The sequence below is a fragment of the Taeniopygia guttata genome, chromosome 20, assembly GCF_048771995.1.
Source record: "Taeniopygia guttata chromosome 20, bTaeGut7.mat, whole genome shotgun sequence".
NCBI lineage: Eukaryota > Metazoa > Chordata > Aves > Passeriformes > Estrildidae > Taeniopygia > Taeniopygia guttata.
The window spans coordinates 4,133,453-4,152,775 of record NC_133045.1 but is presented as its reverse complement, the minus strand read 5'-3'; the positions used below and the strand labels follow the sequence as shown (position 1 = coordinate 4,152,775).

The window sequence follows — 19,323 nt, the reverse complement described above, 5'->3', positions numbered from 1 at the left end:
GGGTAAGTAATTTCAGATCTTGGAGAGTTCCTTCTTAACAATTATCACTGACTCCAGGCTGAGAACATTTTTGGAGGGTGAAAGGGAAGCAGATGGCATAATAAAGCAGAAGAGAACTGTTCCATTTCCCCTCTCTTCTTCTTTATGGCTGAGTGTTTACAGGTACATGGCATTTGTTGGAAACCAGAACTTTGCTGTCACTGGCAACTTTCTTCCTTTTTCTGTCTCCTAACTCCATGCTTTATCGCCTCAAACTCTCACCTATAAGTGATTTATGGCAGTTCTTCAAAGGATCTTGCTGAAAAGATCTTGCTTCACCACCTAATCTTTCTCTACCTGTTTATTTCACTTGCAAAAGCAAAGAAAGCCCCAAATTAAACACAAAAAAACCCCAGCAGGGCATTGCTTTACCTGGAGCCAGAGCTTGTCGTGCTGTGACCACTTCCCCCCGGCGATGCACTGGAAGGTGGCGTTCTGCCCCACGTTCACCTCCACGTTCTGCAGCCGCAGGAAATGCGGGGCTTTTCCTGACAAAAGAGGCAGAGGATTGCAAGGGTAGAGCCAGGCAGGAACCACCCGTGCTGCACCCACCCAAAGCCTTGGAGCTCTCCCTGCCAAAGGGGCTTTGCAAAAGAAAGCTGTGAGCACCTTGGGTGTTTAACTCCTCTTGCAGGGAGAAGCGGGGATGGAGATGGGAGAGTGGCCTGAGGGATCTCAGAGAGCTTTGGCACCTCTGAAAATACAGACTTGGATCAAATCACAAGTTCATGGTCATTGGTACAATTTCTTATTGCCTGCTATAAAGAGTAATTGAGTCATCTATTTCCTTCAGAAAATGATGTTTCTAAAAAGGTCAAAAAAAGTCAAATGCTTTTGTGTTTGTCAAGCGTGACTGACCCAAACCCCATTTTCACAAGAATCTTTTATTCTTTTTCTTTTCTTCACTATCAAATATGTGCTAGACCTTTAGAATAATGCATCATCAATATAAAATCAGTTATTAAATGAGATATTCATTTAACTGACAGTATTGTATCACTGGTTTAGTTCAAGATCACAGATATAAATGTTTTGCCGACACTAAATACAGCATTAGCTCAAAATTAAACCAGTGATATATAAAAATTTAGACATAGTGGTTTTTTACAAAGAAGCTAGGTAAGAGGATTATCTTTTTGATTAAAAATCAGACTGAGTTAGGTCTCTATTTAACTAAAAGTATAAACAAGATTACAGCAGCGAATGAAACACCGTTAAATGAGCTATTTTCTTGTAGTGCTTAACAAAAAGGTTTGTGCATAATTTGAAAAATTTTAGTATGATACTCTGTAAAAACTTACACCTAAAAAGGTCAGTGTTTTTCAACAATACATGCACATTTTCTTGTATGATTAGACACTGAAACACATAATTTCAGAGGACAATATAACCTCTCTTCTGTTGGAGGAAACAGCTTTGAAGGGAAGTGAGCATCTGTGGCCGTGCATGGCTGAAACTTGATGTACAAGTGTTTGACATATGAACAGAGAACACATGTTCATACACAATGTCAAATGTTTTTATCTGCTCCTATGCCCCATCCAACACACTGACAGCTCCTGAAGGACAGGAACTCTGTACATTCCTACTTTCTGGGCAGCAGGGTTGCATCAAGGTTTACTAGAAAACTCCCTCTGGATGGCATTCAGAATGTTCTACACGGTATTTCAGGACAATTCTAATATTTGTGCCTGCAGACTAAATTTTACAGCTGTAAGTCAGCTACAAATACAAAGGTGTAGAGTCCCACCAATGCCAACATCCTGGTCCTTGGGTCTCCCAGCTTCTGGAGCATGGGTTGTGCTGTGATGCCAAGGGCTCATGTACACAGAGTCAATGAGCTTCTAGCAAAAGGAAAATGGATATTCCAGTGTATTGCTTCACAGGACAAAGGAAAACAAGAGGCAGCACCAGCATTATATTTATTTTTCTGTATTACTGTGTCATTAGGGGCATTTCACTGCTTTTTGCTGACTTTGGTTTGACTGCCTTTGTGATCTGTGAGGGAAAAGCAGAAATGAAGAAATAAGACCAATGATTTCAGTAGCCTCCAGGGCCACCAGGAGCTTCATGGTCCCCATATTTTGATTTACGACAATTGTAAAAGGAATCTGGTGGCTGACACTGCTGAACAACAAAAGCAGCACTGGGAACCAGACAGGAGCAGCATTTACGGAGACTGCGGAGAACCTGCAGCTTGTAATGAGCTCTGTATGCTGGGTGTTGCAAACAGATTAAAAAAAACAACCCAAACAACCAACTCTGTTTCAAACATTTTGCTGCTTGAATCACTAAGAATGAATTTAATTTTGACAAGGCCTTGTATATACTCGAAGAAATGGATTCAAAATCAGTTTACTTAATTAAGCAGGGATACAACACAGCATCCTGCCTTACTGCTTTAAATCCCATCATTTTCTTGTTGAGGCTCTGCCCCATGGTTTGTTGAGTGGCCTCTTTCCCAGTGAAGGGACCAGCAAACACCCAACACGCTGTGGAAGGCACAGACCATTTGGGGATCTGTCTGGATGCTGCCAGTTATCAGCAACATCTGGTTAATACAGACTGTAAGTGTTCCTTAATGAAGTAAATGCACCCAAAGGCCTGAGCAATGAGCACATGGTAAATACAAATATAATTTACTTAAGCAGCAATTAACCATACTGCAGTTATCAGAAATGTCCTGTTAAACTTGAGCAGAATCATGTCTGTCACATTGAATGGCAGATGTTCTTTGACATTCTCATCACAGCAAAAACAGTTGATTTCACTCCATCTATAAGATCCATCATTTTTTTGTGAGCAGCTGTCACTGACTTACAGAAACCATAAGCCAGAAAGAGGGGCTGTTAAAAAAGACCTTTACATGTAACTGTACATTACATCCAAAAAATATCCAAAGTCCTCAAGCCCCACTGAAAGTGGGTAAAGGAACCAAACAAGTTCAGACTCAAAGACTGAGGCAAAATGCTTCTTTAAACATAAAAAAGTAAATAAATCTCAGCTTATTGTTGTGTCTGCAATAGAAGAAATGCAGCACTAGCATCTTTGAACAGTGTAATGAACCTGCATTAGTTTCTACTCCTGTACAAGTGCAGTGTCTGAACAAGATTAATTTTTAATCTCTTCACAGCTCTCTGAGCAGGTCTAACATGTTGAAGCCAAACAAACTTTGGGACAGGCCTCTTACCAAGGAAACACTGAAACAATTTGTTTGGCAGTTCTTTTCAGAAGTTAACCACACTGGTTGTTATGAGAAGCATTTTAGATTGTTTTCTACAGCAATAAGATTAAGAAATAAAAAAAAATCAGTTTATTAGCAAGTAAAGAAGAGAGAATTCCAGTAGCCGTAAACCAAGAGCAGCTTTGCCTTTTGTACAACTTGAAAAGTAGGTAATTAAGCAAGGCTGACTGTCCTTAGAGGTCTTAGAGGAAGACAAGACATTTTAGTGCTGACCCAACTGGGTAAATCTCTCCTTTAGACTACAAACTGTGGCCTACACCAGGCTGGTACAGGCAGAAAAATAAAGAGTACTCACTGCAGGGGTGGGCGAGGACTCTGACTTCATCCACAGCTATGTACCCAGGGTGTCCTTTCAAAGAGACAGATTCAAATATCACCTGAAATACAAAAGAAAAAAAAATTGAGAAAGAACATTTACATCAGTAATTTCAGCAGTCACCACATTCTGCTGTTATTCCACGTCTGAGTCATTCAAGGCATTTTATTAACAATGAAGGGATACCAGGGCAATTCAGTGTGTGAATGCAACATCAAATCTGTTGGGGAAGCAAAACAAAGGATTAAAGCAACTTTCAATAGGATTAAAGACAGCTCTGTGCATCTCTGATTTGGAAAAGCAAAAAGTGTCCTGGGTATATGAACACACGTATATTCACTTAAATACCAGTCCAAGAACAAAAAGTGGGTAATAATTTGCTATCTTGTTCTCAGTATGCCTTGAAAATTGAAATTTCTCAAAAATTGAATTGAAAATTCTCTTCCTGGATCAGTGACCCTGCATGGGATTCTTCTGGAGAAAACCCTGATCCACTCTGCAGGCCCCTGCAGAATTAGGAAGTAAATTCCAAGCAAAGGATGACACTGGATTCTGGACTGAAATTAGATTTTCCTGGATGCATTGATGTTGTTTCTGTCTCTCCCTGGATTCCACTAACATGATCTGAAGAGGAATATTCTTAAAAACCATGTGTACAATTTCTCTTCATTAATGGTACATTAACAAACTTTCTCTTTTTCATTTGTGTACCTGGATTATGAAAACATTTCATAATCAGGTATTCCATCACAGATGAATAAAAATCTCATTCTTCTGTATGGGCTTGTGATTTTTACCTGGAAAACTGCCCTGAAGTATCTTGTTATAAAAATATATGGACTATCAAAAAATCAGCAGTGCAGAGAAAAATAACAAAACCAAACAACAAAACCTAAAAATCTAATAAAAAGATCATCAAAAAAAAGTTAATTTTTGGAAAGTGGGACACTGGAGGGGAAGGTGCAGATCTCACTCTGGGAACCAGCAACAGAAAAAGGGGAAATGGAAGAAAACTGAGTCAGGACAAGCTCAGGTTGGGCACTGGGAGAAGGTTTTTCAGTGGGAGGGAGATCTGTGCAATGAACACAGCACCAGCCTGGCATAGTTCATGCAGCATCTGGAGGACACTCTAAGCCACATGGTTGAGTTTTCAGAGGAGCAGGGAGTTGATTTAATGATCCTTATGGGTCGTTTCCAACCTAAGTCATACACCGACTCTACAAGGAACAAGAAAGTTTTGAAATGTCAAGCTATAATAATAGTAGTAGTAGTAATAATAATAATAATAATAATAATAATAATAATAATAATAATTTTTTTTTTTTAAAGCATTCTGATGTTGAATAATCAATGATGCTACTTCCCAAATCACTGATTCTCTTCCCAAAGAACAAAGTGCTGTCCTTCACCACATTAAAAAATGTATGGGTGGAGAAGGAATGGGTGCTGTCCTCTACAGATGGAAGGGAAATTCCCTGTCTCACTCCATCTGCCTAAAGCAACACTCACACTGTAGTGGATTGCTGATTTTTGCATGAGTAAACAATCAGGTTTCCAACTCTGTGTGTTAATTACAGTTACTGCCATCAGAGCAGTGTTCTGGTGCAGCTACTTGTTCCATAGGAGAAAGTATTCTAGGCATTCCATATAAAATTCTCTACTGGAACACAGAGTTGACTAATTAAAACCTGTTTTCAACAGGTTTTTTTTGTTCTAAATAAAAGCTGGCATTTCCAGTCTGTCACTGTTCAGTCTCTTCTTTATCTCCTTCATCAAAAGATTTAACACAGTAAAAGGTTCAACTGTCCAAATATTGCCCTGGATGGAAACAGACCAAAAATATCCTTCCTAACTACAGAATTGCTGTCATTCATTTTTCTTTGCATTTGGGCTTCCAGAACATGTTTTTTTCTCATGTTTTCAGGACTTCCTAAGATCTCTTCCCCCAATTCAAAACACAGCCATATGTGAGATCTCCTGAAATAAATCCATCAGGAAAAAAAGGCATAAAAACAGGCAAAGACAAGCTAAGAAAAGCTCAGGAGCTAATAATATGTAGAAAAAAATTTCCCCTCCAGAGGGGACTGGACAACAATTAGGCTGCCCAGGAAATACTAGGAAGAAGCAAGCCACTGGAAGATAAAATAATGCAAAAACCATTAGCAAGTGTTTTGTGCTATTAAGGTCCTTGATAGGCTTTTTAGGGGCTGTATAAAATAAGAGTATAAAATAGGAGTCTTTGGTATGGAAGTTATAATTACTTTAGCAATTAAATATCATTCATGATAAAAATTACATTTACTGGGAAGGTCATGCAAGGCTCTACTGAAATTCCCTTCAGACCTGAATTGAAGTGCAACATTACAGCTACAAAATCTTATTTTAGTTTTACTTTTGTGAAAAGTCATAAACTACAACAAAGTAATTTTCAATTATCTACAAGTCAAGAACTTGATAAGTTCTCCAAGGCACTGGCATTAGGTATGAGTGGGTGGCAAAAGTAAGAACCAACACACAGAGAATTGGCTTTGGTTAATTACCAACATGTGCAGGGTCTTTTATACAGCACAATCTAACTCAATAATAACCAACTCAGCCTCTAAAAAATCCCTGTCCACTGGTGCAGAATCCACTGAGTAGAGGACTCTTCTCAATTCAAGCAATATTGTTTGACTATTTCATTCTATTCTGCTTTACACTCAGGTATTCTTGTCCTTTCCCAGTTCAAACTTACACATTATTGTCTTTTTGTATATTTTGAAGGATTTCATCCCAATCAAAGTGAGAAGCACAGAAACACTCAGGCTTTCCTGAAGACTGGGACCTGAGACCAAACATGGGGAAAAGTCAGGAATAAATGTTTATGGAGCCCATTTCTGCAAATCCCATGCTCAGTATTGCTCTTGTCCTTTTAAATTCAGTTGGAAATGCAGCATGATGGTTGAGACAGGCAATGTTTAGCAATTAATAATGCTTTATATCTAAACAACTCCACAGAAATTAATACAAAATATTGACAAAATATAAAATACAAAAGTTGACAAAATACAAAGCTTCACTCTTAAAAAAAGCATTCCTAAATGCTCCTGAGTTCTGCAAATACAAAGTAATTTCATGTTTCCTTCCCACGGAACAAGCCCCCGTTCCAGCGCTGTGATTTACCAACAATGTCTGTGTTAGCAGCCTAGCCCAGCTCATCTGTCGTGCTACAACAGTTTTCTCCAGGCATGGATCAATAACACTCCTTGCTGTACATCAAAAAAACACCTTCCTGGCAGGCTCTACTGCTGCCCTTGGTGCATTCTGGGACTGAGTTCATCCTTATGGCAAGCAGTAATTCAAGATTACACGTATTACCTTTCTCCAAGAGCCATTAGAGCTTTTTCTCACTACGCTGGAAAACATTTGCAGGCTGAGAGTCCAAGTACAAGTAACTCCAGGGTATCCAGGGTAGACATGATAAATCTCCCCATGTTTCTATCTCAGCTAAGTGCTTCTGCAGCCAGATGACTCCTAGGACCCTCGCACAGAACTGCCAGACCTAAACACGACCTCTGGCAACTGCTTTGGATACCAGTCTTCCACTAGCCACAGCTCCAAAGTTCAAAGTACTTGACAAAGCCTCAGACCAGGGCAGAGAGCTTCAGATTGTTCTGCCTGGCTGAATTTTTGGTGCACATCCCAGTCCAGGATGGTGTGGTTTCTGTGCATTAGGAGGATAATTGACATTTTGCCTGATGCAGAGTTCAATATTTAGAGAAAATGTTGGTTTTGCATGATCTTTTCAAAATACAGAACAGGCTGTCAGGCCTCTTGTGTACAGAGAGTTCTCCAAGAATGCAATTTTGATTTAAAGCTGACAAAGTATTGGCAAGTGTGAGGGTGGGCAGGCCCTGGCACAGGTGCCCAGAGAAGCTGGGGCTGCCCCTGGATCCCTGGAAGTGCCCAAGGCCAGGTTGGACAGGGCTGGGAGCACCCTGGGATAGTTGAAGGTGTCCCTGCCCATGGCAAGGGCTGGAATGAGATGATCTTTGGGTTTCCTTCTAACACAAGCCCACCCAGGATTTTATTAAATAACACTGCAATGGCACATTCTAGATCATAAGTGTGAAGAACGAGACACTCCTCAGGCAGCAACACACCAAAGTTTTGTCTGGACTTATTTAGGCAGAAGTGTTACTTTAGGCTTTTCCTCTTCATTTTTGCAAGCTTCAAGTTCTCTTTTTTCTTTTTATTTTTTCTTAAACTTTGCTTAAATGTAGAAACTCACAGGGCTATAGACTACTAACAAGCTGATTTATAAAACCAGAGGCTGAAATCAGTCTACTAGACCCTCATATCCAGGATAATATCCAGGATCTCAAATTTTAAAAGCCATGCTTAAGGAACAAAAATATAATATCCAAAACAAAAATATAATATCCAGGATCTCAAATTTTAGAAGGCATGCTTAAGGAACAAAAATACAAGGATCACCAGAAGGCATCCCTCTCACTCAACACAAATTTAAGGAAGCTCCTTGCATTTTCTAGTAAGGAACTACTCCTGAGTAGGTACTGCTGCCTTCCAAACCATTAATTTTTGTGCTTCAGTAGAAAATTCTTGTTAGATTTAAAGGATTCTTTTGCCCAAGGAAAGCAAACTTGACCTGCCAAAGTACTTGTAAAAGACCTAAGTGAGGCTCAGGAAGCCTCCTATTGATATATCTGAGAGCAGGATCCCTCTTAGTGCGAGATCAGACTGCCTTTTGCAGGTTTTTCAAGCACTGATTTTCTGGGTGAAAGATCATTTCTGTTATCTCTGTGGAGCACCTACGATGAAGCAAATTCTACTTCATGCCCAGGATCATGTTAATAGGAATGGAGCAGCAGCACTCCAGTGTGCCTTCAGAACAGTCACAAGTTGTGCACTGCCCTTAAAACACCATTTTCCACTCATTTGCATCTCTTTATCCTTCCCTCTCGCCCTCCTGGTGCACTCTGTGGATTCTGCTGGTATCCACAGCTCTTTCAGAGGCAGAACATTAAAGCATCTTCCTCCAGCTCAGATTTTACAGACCTCCTACCCAGTTATTAGAAGCAAAAAAAAGAGAGGCTTTTCTACCTGCTGTTCTTTATACACAGACTATTTGCTGCATTTTCATAGTTCATTCTATCTCAGTGCCTGTCTCACTCATGGCTTTTATTAGTATCACTAGTATCACATGGACATCAAATCTCCTGCAAGGTTTAGGATGCAATTACCTCCCAGCCTTTTTTTTTTTTTTTTTTTTTTTTTTTTTTTTTTTTTCTGGTGTGTGTCTTGAATATAAAACAAGACAAAAGGACCTCTTCAACAAATAAAAAGCAGTATGTGAATCCATTGTGTGCAAATTATCTAACTGAAATTAAAACAATGGCTGCAAAGTTGCCACATGAAGTTTAAGACAGATAACTAATAAGTTGGTGTAAAACTAATATAACCAAAAAATAGCATAGCCATTACATTCCTTGGCTTTGTCCTTGTGTAAAAAACATTATCTCCTAACAGAATGAATAAAGCTGTGCTAGAAAGAGGAGGAACTGAGGATCTAGTGAAGAATATCCACATATGATACTGTGGTACAAAACTTTATTATTACCTTATGTCCTTATACCCCTGGTATGGGCACAAGTTGCAAAGCCAAGTCAAAAAATGTTTCTTCTTATGGAACCAACCAAGGTCCAAAAATAATTCAGGGAGCTTTATGCAGCGTACAGATACATATCCAGAAACTGTTTTGTTTGCAGTCACACAGTGCCACAGAAAGTGCAAATACAAGTGGCAATTTCCGCATGAACAAGTGGGTCCTGTCAATAATTGCCTCCCCTCCATCAGTCCGTGGCCTGCCAACAACTAAAGAAAAAAGTGAGGAGGAAAGAAATATGTCAAGCTGCCTATATATCCACTATAGGTGAATTCATCCTGACAGGAAAATTCAGGGAGGGAAGTGTCGTTTTCAAAACTAACAATAGACATCCAAAGGAGAGAGAGAGAGAGGGGGAAAAATATCACAAAGCCCTACCTGATAGAAATGTGGCCAGAAGGTGCTGATGGCCAGCTCTGCCTTCACCCAGCCTTCGGTCACCACCCCTGACACGTTCCAGATGGGGTTGCCCTGGGGGCCCCCGTTGACCTTGACGTAGACGTTGAGGGAGCCGGGGCTGGAGCGGTCCCGGCTGGACAGGTAATAGTGGAAGTCGATGCAGTGGGTGTCATTCTCCTTCAGCGTGGGCAGCAGCAGGTGAGCTTTCTGCCCTGATGCTCGCCCAGAGCTGTTCACCATCATGAAGGAGCCTGCAGAGCAAAGGAAAAAGAGAATAAAGGGTGGGTTTTCTTGGTTTTTTGATGTAAACTGTCGCTGTTGAGGCAGGACGGCAATGAGAAGACACTGACCAGAAGGCTGCTGAGAGTAAAACTCTGGTTTATTCAAAATACACTGTTCTTTTATACTGAGCTTCATAACGACCAACTCCATTGGTTCTGGAGTGAAAACCAGCCACACCATTGGTGCAAAGTGCTTGATGCACAGTGATAGAACTTAACTATAAACAATGTGAAAAACAAGAGAGATAAAGAATTATTTACATTTTTCTCCAGCTCTTTCCCAGGCTTCTGCCTGGCTAGAAACTCTCCGTTTCTCTCTTTGACTGAATCTGAGTCCCACAGTAAACAGCTCCAAAAAGTCAGTAGTTCCCTCACAAGCCACAAAATTCCTCTGAAGGAAGCAGCTGTTTGGTGCCAGTTGTTAGGGAGAGAAAAGTTATTAAAATTGCAGGGTGTATACACCAGTAGATTCAGACTAGCTAGAACCACTTTAATTAAATAACTTGCAAATCAAAATAGAAATGCTGCCTTGCTTGTATTATTTTATCACCTTGTGATCACGCAGTCACTAAACAAAAGCATATTCCCACTTCAAGCAACAACCAGGTTCTCCTGCTGCACACCACGCCCCAAGGGCACATTCAATACAAGGTAACAAGTGACAGGATGAGAGGAAATCGCCTCAAATTGCACTAGGGGAGGTTTGGATTGGGTATTAGGAAAAAAATTCTTCATGGGAAGTGTTGGAAAGCACTGGAACAGACTGTGGAGTCACCATCCCTGGAAGTGTTAAAGAAATGTGTATGTGGTGCTTGAGGATGTGGTTTACTGGTGAGCATGATGTTGGGTTGATGGTTGATTTGATGATCTATAAAAGTAATTTTCAACCTTAACAATTCTGTGATTCAACACAGAAATTACAATAGAGCAAGCTCTCAGCTGATATTTGCCTGCATCAACCAACACCCTTCATTCCAGTCCATACCTGTGAACCCTGGCACCTGAATATTTGAAGGTCATGCTAAGAAAACCACAATTTTCAGAGCCCAATCAAGTGAGGGTTGTCGACAGAACAGCAACATCTTTACTTGTAATAATGCAACAGGACAATAATTCTTGTGGGAGGAAAGGGTAGGCTGAATTTAGGGAGGGAAATGTATACTGAGGCAATTTATGAGTTTGTTAACCTGGAAGTCTGCATCATATTAACCGTGGCACTCCATGTTGAACTCATATTTGGATTCATCAAGCAGTTATTTTATAGCACATTGTGTCTCCACTCATCTCCTCACAGATGCATCAAGGTGACAAATGTCAGCAATAAGGGAGAACACGATGAGAGTTATTTGATTCAGTTCTGGTTACAGGATCTCCTTTATGTGGGTGCAGACACTCACACTCAGAAAGAACTAAACAAAACACTGGGATGGGGCAGGGGGAAGCTGTGTGTCAGCAGCCAGGCATGATAATTTTTAATCAAACACAGCCACTTGACACTCCTGGCTCTGATGCTGCTGCCAAGCCACACTGCAGATGTGTTTGTCTGCTGGCCTCTTGCAGTTCACAGAAGATTGAGTTTGAAAAGCTCTGCCTCACTTCTGACCTATCGACTTTCCCTTTTCCTCACCAGAGCAGGTGACTCAGATGAGCCAGGCAAACATTTGGATCAATTCTGTGCAGTGAACAGTCATATGTTATAAATTTGTAACAGCTACAAGCAACTTTCCATCAGAAGATTTTCCCCCCTGTGTTTATATGATATATATTCATTTTGTAAAGGATTGACAGGAGGAAGTCAATCTTAAAAAAAGAATAAATAAAGTTACACACTCTAAAGACCTTGGAAAATTCCACAGCAATGCAAGCACAGCTGGGGAAGAGCAAGAGACTAAGAAAATGTATCTAAGCAAGATGGTCTATGGCAATGCTGCCTTTCAGTGGAAATGAAGGAAAAACAAAAAACAAAATGGTCCCAAATCAAAAAATTCTAGATTCACAGCGAGGACTTGAGAAATGTTAGAGTTGAATCCAAACTTTCTGGTTTCTGTCTAAAAATTAGGATCCTGACAAATGCCCATTGCTGATGTAACTCTGCTCCCTGTCAACCATAAAATCCCCTTCTTCAGCATGTAATGTATACACACTACTCTTAAAAAACTATTCATATAAACTAAACTTTTGAGAAACTGAAGTTTGGGTTCTGTTCCTCTGACCTGAGGGCATTTATTATCAGCAGCACAGGTGCCAGCAGGCCTGGAGAGGCAGCCCAGCCCCTCAGCTGAGGCAGCAGGCTGGGAACCTGACACAGCCAGGTTTGGGCAGGCTGATTGTGACACCCAGATCCACCAGGGCTGGAGCCCCTCTGCTCTGGAGCCAGGATGGGAGAGCTGGGGGCTTTCACCTGGAGAAGAGAAGGTTCCAGAGAGACCTTAGAGCACCTTCCAAGGTCTTAAAGGGCCTCCAGGAGAGCTGGAGAGCGACTGGGGACAAGGAATGGAGGGACAGGACAAGAGGGAATGGCTTTAAGCCAAAGGAGGGGAGATTTAGATTGGAAACTGGGAAGGAATTGTTCCCTGTGAGAATGCTGAGGCCCTGGCACAGGTGCCCAGAGAAGCTGTGGCTGCCCCTGGATCCCTGGCAATGCCCAAGGCCAGGCTGGATTTGGCTTGGAGCAACCTGGGAGCGTGGAAGGTGTCCCTGGCCATGGCAGGGGTGGGATTGAATTGGCTTTAAGATCCTTCCCAACCCAACCCATTTTAGGATTCCAGGATCTCTGTCAGAAACACTGCAAGAGCCACTCTTCTGCAGAGAATTTGGGAGGGAAAATGCTGAAAAACTGCTGAGTAAGTGTGCCACAGTCTGGAGGAGTCCAGCAGCTGCTGTGAAATGCTCTGCCTGAGGCGTTTCCGAGCCACTGGAACAGTGAAGACAAGCTGTCCAAGTGCCAGATCCCATCCTGGAGGAGGCAGGTGCCACCCAGAATCACTCCAAGAACAGCAGAGCTCTTGTGCATTCACAAGGTTTTTGACCAAGTGCCTCCCACACTGGGGAGGCACCCAGGAAAAGGGATTTTTACACCATAATTGATTGCACAGCACCTGGCACAGCATTCCACCTCTGGGCACGCCTCTCAACTTTTCTCTTTTTAATTTGGATAATATGTAGATTATCCTGCCCTAAAGAACTGCTCTGATCTGTGCTGTGTCTAACACAATACAGCCCTGAACTGCACTGGGGGAGGTAAGTGCTTCAATGACAGCAAAAGTTAGGGAGTATTTCACTTTTACAGATCCATATATAAACATAACGAGCTTTCCTCTGGGAGAAAAAACATCAGCTTTTATAAAAAATTCCAAGCAAAAATTACAATTTTATTTTTCACCACCCACAAAATAATGAATCACAAGTTATTCATGGCCTTTTGTGCAACTGCTGACAATTCTGGGGAGAGTGGGGAGCCTCAATCCAGCCCCTGACAACACCAACAAGAATACCCATCCACCAAAAAGAACTTATCAAAATAATTAGTCCTAATTACTGAAAAAATAACCTTGCAAACAATTGTCATGGATAAATTATTCCCAGCTTCTTATTTATAATATGAGTTTTTAAATACAATGTGTGTAGAGGAAATCCTATATGAAACAGAACTTTCTCAGGAAAAGTCCTGATAAGAAGTATTACCAGATAAAATAAAAAATTTCCACTTACAGAGCCATCTCTGCCACAGAAAAGAACTCCCACCTTGTTTAAAGGGATTTTTCCCCTAAGAACTCTACCACAGTCCTTTGTTTCTGCAAATCCTTGGAGTGGCAGCTTCCCCCACAAACCGTTCCCTGGGATACCCCAGGCACAGCTCACCCCACAGGATCCAGAGGAAGACCTCAAAATATTTATATATATATATAAAATATAATATATATATTATATATATTATATTTATACATGTTATATTTATATATTATATATATACACAGATATATGTATTAATATTTAATATAAAATTCAACTATGAATAAATGATACACTATACCATATCCTACATATTGGCCCCAAATAGACATATTTTTATTTCTATTTTTACAGTGTGAACTTGAGCAGGTATCATGTACTCTAGGACCTTCACAAAGTGGCTCTGCATGCTTCAAGATCAACAGATGAGATCCACTGTCCTCTCACTAATTTCCAAATTTGTCTGTGGAACTTGTGTGGGCAAGATCCATCACTTAGGAGTAGGTGAGAGGTCATGAAAACAGCTCCCACCAGGAGAAAATAAATAAAAGACAAGCCAGCCTTTTAAAGATAAATGTGGTTTTCCTCGTTATCCTTAATGAAAATTGACATATTGTGATTTAGGGTCTGACAGCCTTCTTTAGGCTGAGCACAGAGCTGAAGCTGATGGGACTTATTCTCAGTTTATAGGCCTATATGTGCAAATAAAAGAGAGACAATCTGGTCTGGCACCAACAAATCACTTGTCACAGTTTTCACTCATACAAAGGACTAAGGAATGAATTAACATGTCACAAATGGAAATTATTGACTAAAAGATGACTGAAAGCCTCCTGAATGTCTCCAGGCAAGAATATGAATAAAACAAAAGGTATCTTGGAGAAACTCTTGTTTAGGCTGTTGCATATCCAATTTGGGAAAAAAAGAAACAAAATATCATTGAGTTTCATTGTTTTATTTACTTCCTTACAAAAGTTCATGTTTCCGAGTCTACACTAAACTGAAAAAAAAAAGAAATTTGGGGAAAAAATTATCTATGCTGGATAAAAGTTGTTCTTTATGTTTATTTGACAGAAAAATATAAGCTCATTCAAGCAGATTGAGCATAAGGTCAATTAAACATGGTGTTCTTGGATCAACAGGTTAAATTCATTAATATCTTGCTGGTTTTATCCTGACTATGTAAAAATGAATGTGTTATGCTAAGATCAGTCAGAAGCAAGGAAGATGGGGAGACTGTAAATAAATTCATTTTCAAAAATCCTTTCCAACGGCAGAAACATAAAACGCCACTCTCTCCTAGTTATTAAACATACCATCGAAAATTGGAGAATTAAACCATGAAGTGCTCTCTAGCTGGCCATAAATTTCAATTTTTCCCCTGCTTGACGGATAATGATGCCTTGATAAGCGTCCTATTATTGATGCATCTGCAACACAGCTCCTGTTTCTGGAGCCGAAACGCCGCTCTGCAGCAGATGGTGGCTATTGTGTTTACACATCAGCACTTTATGTCTGCCTTCTCTCACGTCTGCAGTAAAGAGAAGGCCGTAACTGAGTTTTTAATGGCTTTGCACATTGTTCATTAAGTTTACACGAGTGTGCTCTGACAAATGACAGCTGAAGGAACGAGGCACCGCGGAGCCGCCGGCAGCGCCCGGCAGAGCTTGGCTGGTGCTGTCTCACTGCTGGCTTTGAAGAGCTGAGCAGCTTCAAAAGTCAAATTACAGCAACCAGGAAAGACTTGAAAAAGAAGCTGTCAAAATGCTGCGCTGCAAAATGAGCCTTCTAAAAGCCTGAACACCAAAGCCAGGTGTACGGTGTTGTTTTAAAGAGCAGACTCTTCCCGACATAGAGACGTGGGATTCCAGCAGGTGCAGCAGCCTGTTTTCAGACACAGTTGTGTTTGTTGCCAAAGAACAACTCTATCTCTCAGAAAGTCAGTCTGGCACCTGTACTTGTTAAGGCAGAAGAAAGCAACATGGGATAATCTGGGCTGAAGGGGCCTCAGGCCAAGCCCTGCTCAAAGCAGGATCAGCCCTGAGCTTACCACTGAGCCTTCCACACCTCCCCAGAGGATTGCCCATCCCCTCTGGAAAACTTCCTCCACAGCTTGACTGCCCTCAGATTTTTTCCCCTTTTATTCAGCCCAAAACCTCTCAATTCCAGTTAGAGACTATGTCTCTCATCCTCCAGGCACCTGCTGTGGTACAAACTAACTCAGTACTCCTGATCCCATCCTGGTAGGAAAGGATTTGTGAGGTGAGGCTTTGCTTTGCAGGAGTGCTCTGACCCTTTCCCAGTATTCCATTCCCCGGGGACAGGAGTAGGTAGGGTCACTGCAATACTCAGAGACAGCGCATGGGATCCTTTCCCTTTATCCATCCCTCTATCACAGGGATGGCTGCAGAAGCACAGATCAGAACAAGAGATCTCTCTAAACTACCTCCAAGTCACTCTGAAGGCACAGAACAGACACTGAACACTCCAGATGTTGAGTGTGACAAAATATGTTTGTGGATAATACAACAAAAAGTCCATCTACCTCCACAGTTGGTTTCCAGCAGTGGCCAAGCAGCCACTTTAAGCAGAATATAAGAATTCTTCACAGGGTGCTGTGAAGCAGAATTTACCATTCCAATCTTCTGACAATCAGTAATATAAAGATTTTTTTGAAGTCAAAAGCTGTGTTAACCCCATTTATTAATTAGCCACAGAATGATCTTTCTCTCACCATTTTTGTTGAGTCAGGAATAAGGCTCTGTCAATGAGCTCTGGAGTTTGATTATACATTATGCTGGGGAAAATAAATTACTATTTCCATGCACATTAAGATTGTGTAACTTAATTTGTAGTTCTTATTTGATGAAATCTGTGATTACCTACCTGCTGCACACGTCCCACATTTTTACATCTGTTTTTGTGTACAACACCAGTAAAAGGCTCAGAAATCTCTTGCCCTCACTGATGTACCACAGACAACAGTGTTTGTACAAACACAGAATTTCTAAATCTCATAGCCACATCCCTCTTCCACATATTAGGGTAAAATCAGACCCATGGGGTTTAATTCTGAAATGTGAGTCATACTGAATTAATCTACCAATGATACTGTTTGATTCACTGATAAATATGAATATGAATGACAAGTTGAGTTCAGTATCATTCATGAGGACAATTCATTCACTTGGGAAATTGTTGGATAATAGGGAAGATCTTTTTAAAGAGACAGTCTACTATTTGTAAAAAGCTTTTCTTCTGGAAATGAATGTTATATTTTTTTTGTAAGAAAAATCTTCTCAGAACGAGACTGATCTCATATTACTTAAAATATTTGCTGTAGATATTTAAAGTGAAGATTGTGACAGAAACACTTCCCCAGCCCTCCCTGAGAGATGAACTGTGTGGCAAAAGTGGGTCTGGTTTGCTCATTTCCAAAAGGCCTTGGGAGGGGAGAAGCTTCCAACGCTTTTGTTTTATACTTAAACCCAAACAATTGTGGGACCATGCTCAGAATTAGGAAAAGCAGGTTTCCCACAGGTCCACAACTGCCAGCTGCAGACTTTTCCACTGATTCCACTGCCCAGTCAAGCAGGAGTGCTGCATTTCAGTGTGCACCCAGACACTGCTGCCCATAAAACACTGGGCTTTGCAATCAAACTATGCTCCTCTTACAAATGCTGTCCAAGTCTTGGTGACCCACAGACACTGGAAGGTGCTCACAACCCAGAATTGTTGCCTTATGAAGGCTACACCCAATATGAACCCAAAATGGTCACAAAATGGATGAGCAGTGACAAGGTCTCTCACATTTATAAGTTCTGCTCCATTTCCATATTGGTATTAATTGTCCAATTTCAGGTCCAGCTGAAACACCATCCTTCTTGCTTTTCTCTCTTCATTCTTCTGTTGTTTCTGCTCTTGGGCCTGAGATTTGGATCATTTGTCCTTGGTCCCCAGCTGGAGAAGGAATTGTTTTGTCTCCCTACTCTGTGCAGAGAGCTCACCATCCCCTCATATGAAGCTCAGAACTACACACTAAAGCAGCACAGAGTCTGAAAAATATAAAAGCTAAAACCTGAGGTATCAAAATTGTCACCAGCCAAATGGCAGCTTCCCTTTATCTCCCCCCTGAATTAATGCTGAAGAAAGGAACATCTACTGTAGAGGTTTCACCAACCTGGATAGAGAAGATTAAATTACCCCTGACAGAAGAAACAAGACAAAACTACACCATGGCTTAAAAAGAAAAAAAAAATCACATTTTAATAACTTTCTGGTGGTTCAGAGTCACCACACCCTCTTCAACTACAAAATCCATATGGTAGGTGATCAAGTGACAAATAAGCCAACAAATGCCTAATTAGCAGAGGGCTTTAAGGGGGATAATGGGATTTCTGCAAGAGGCTGTGAAGCAGGGACTTGGGAAGGACTCCATTTGTTAATGGGAATCTTTTTTAACCTTGCAAGAAAATTTAAATCAATAATAAAAATAGCAGCTTCCCTGTTGTTAAAAGCATTCTTCTAGCAGTGTATCATTTTGTGCAACTTTTGGTCACATCATTCTGTGGCCTTGACAAGGACAGCCATTTGCAATAGAAAGATAAAGTTCAGGACTCAGGTTCTGACTTCATCATTTCCTCAGTGACGTATGTTTTTATTCTTCATTGGCCTGAAGACAATACAACTGAAACACAAAGACAGAATTCTTAAGAATAGCAATGACAAGTAGCACTTGGGAGAGTCAGAGTGTCCAACACAGAGGAGACAAAGAGGAAATTTTTAAACACAGGAGGGACTTATTGCCTCAGTGTTTCACCAAGGTATGATCTAGAAGTGCAAGAAAACTGACTGCAACACCTCAGAAATGACAAGGCAGAAAACAGAAATATTACCTCTTTCTCTATTGCCTGTTTCTGGCCTCAGCTACAGACCAGAGTGGTCTCCAGTAGTCTGTACTCAATATAGAAACCTGTTGGATCCAGTGTGGAAAATCAGCACAAAAAAATAAATTCTCATTGCTGTGGACACAAACACAGCAATGATACTTCACTGCACTTCCAGACATTTGTTCTAAGACATTTGTTGAGTCAGTGAGCTCCTGAAGGCATTGACATCAATAATTTCTAGTCTATAACAAGCACTGAACAGTTTATCACAAAGATTCACGTCAACATTTCTCACTCCAGTGGTGCAAGGTGATCCAGCATGGCTTTCCACCTGCATCTCTAGAGCACAGTCTTTCCTCTTTAAAAATCACCATGGAGAGCTGCAGCTAGAATAGCATCAGAGCTCCAATCACATTTTCCTCTCCACCAACAAACTCACATTTTTATTTACAACACAAATCATTGTCCATGAGAATTCAGGAGAACACCTTTGCTCTATAGCTACAGCCTTGTGGCAGCTGTTCTGTGTATCAGGGAAGCCCAGAATGATTTGGGTTGGAAGGGACCTTAAAAAACATTTAAGTGCATGCTTTTACCATGGGCAGGGACACCTTCCACTGTCCCAGGCTGCTCCAAGCCCTGTCCAGCCTGGCCTTGGGCACTGCCAGGGATGGGGTGTCCACATGCACAACATATCTCATGCTTCTCTCGAGAGTCCACTGCTATTTCTAGAATTTTCCTCCCACATTTTATAAACT

The 19,323-nt window shown here is 41.0% G+C and overlaps 1 protein-coding gene across 15 annotated transcripts in view; it reads right to left on the bottom strand.

The window, feature by feature from the left end:
• Positions 1 to 19,323, bottom strand: part of PTPRT (protein tyrosine phosphatase receptor type T) — a 530,400-nt gene that overhangs the window by 276,897 nt on the left and 234,180 nt on the right. For all 15 annotated transcript variants that reach the window (XM_072917006.1, XM_030288709.4, XM_030288699.4 and 12 more), the window contains exons 3-5: positions 9,643 to 9,914; positions 3,579 to 3,660; positions 412 to 527 (exon numbers count right to left, since the gene is read on the bottom strand). In XM_072917006.1, coding sequence (XP_072773107.1) covers positions 412 to 527; positions 3,579 to 3,660; positions 9,643 to 9,914 — 470 coding nt within the window. The remainder of the gene's footprint in view (positions 1 to 411; positions 528 to 3,578; positions 3,661 to 9,642; positions 9,915 to 19,323) is intronic.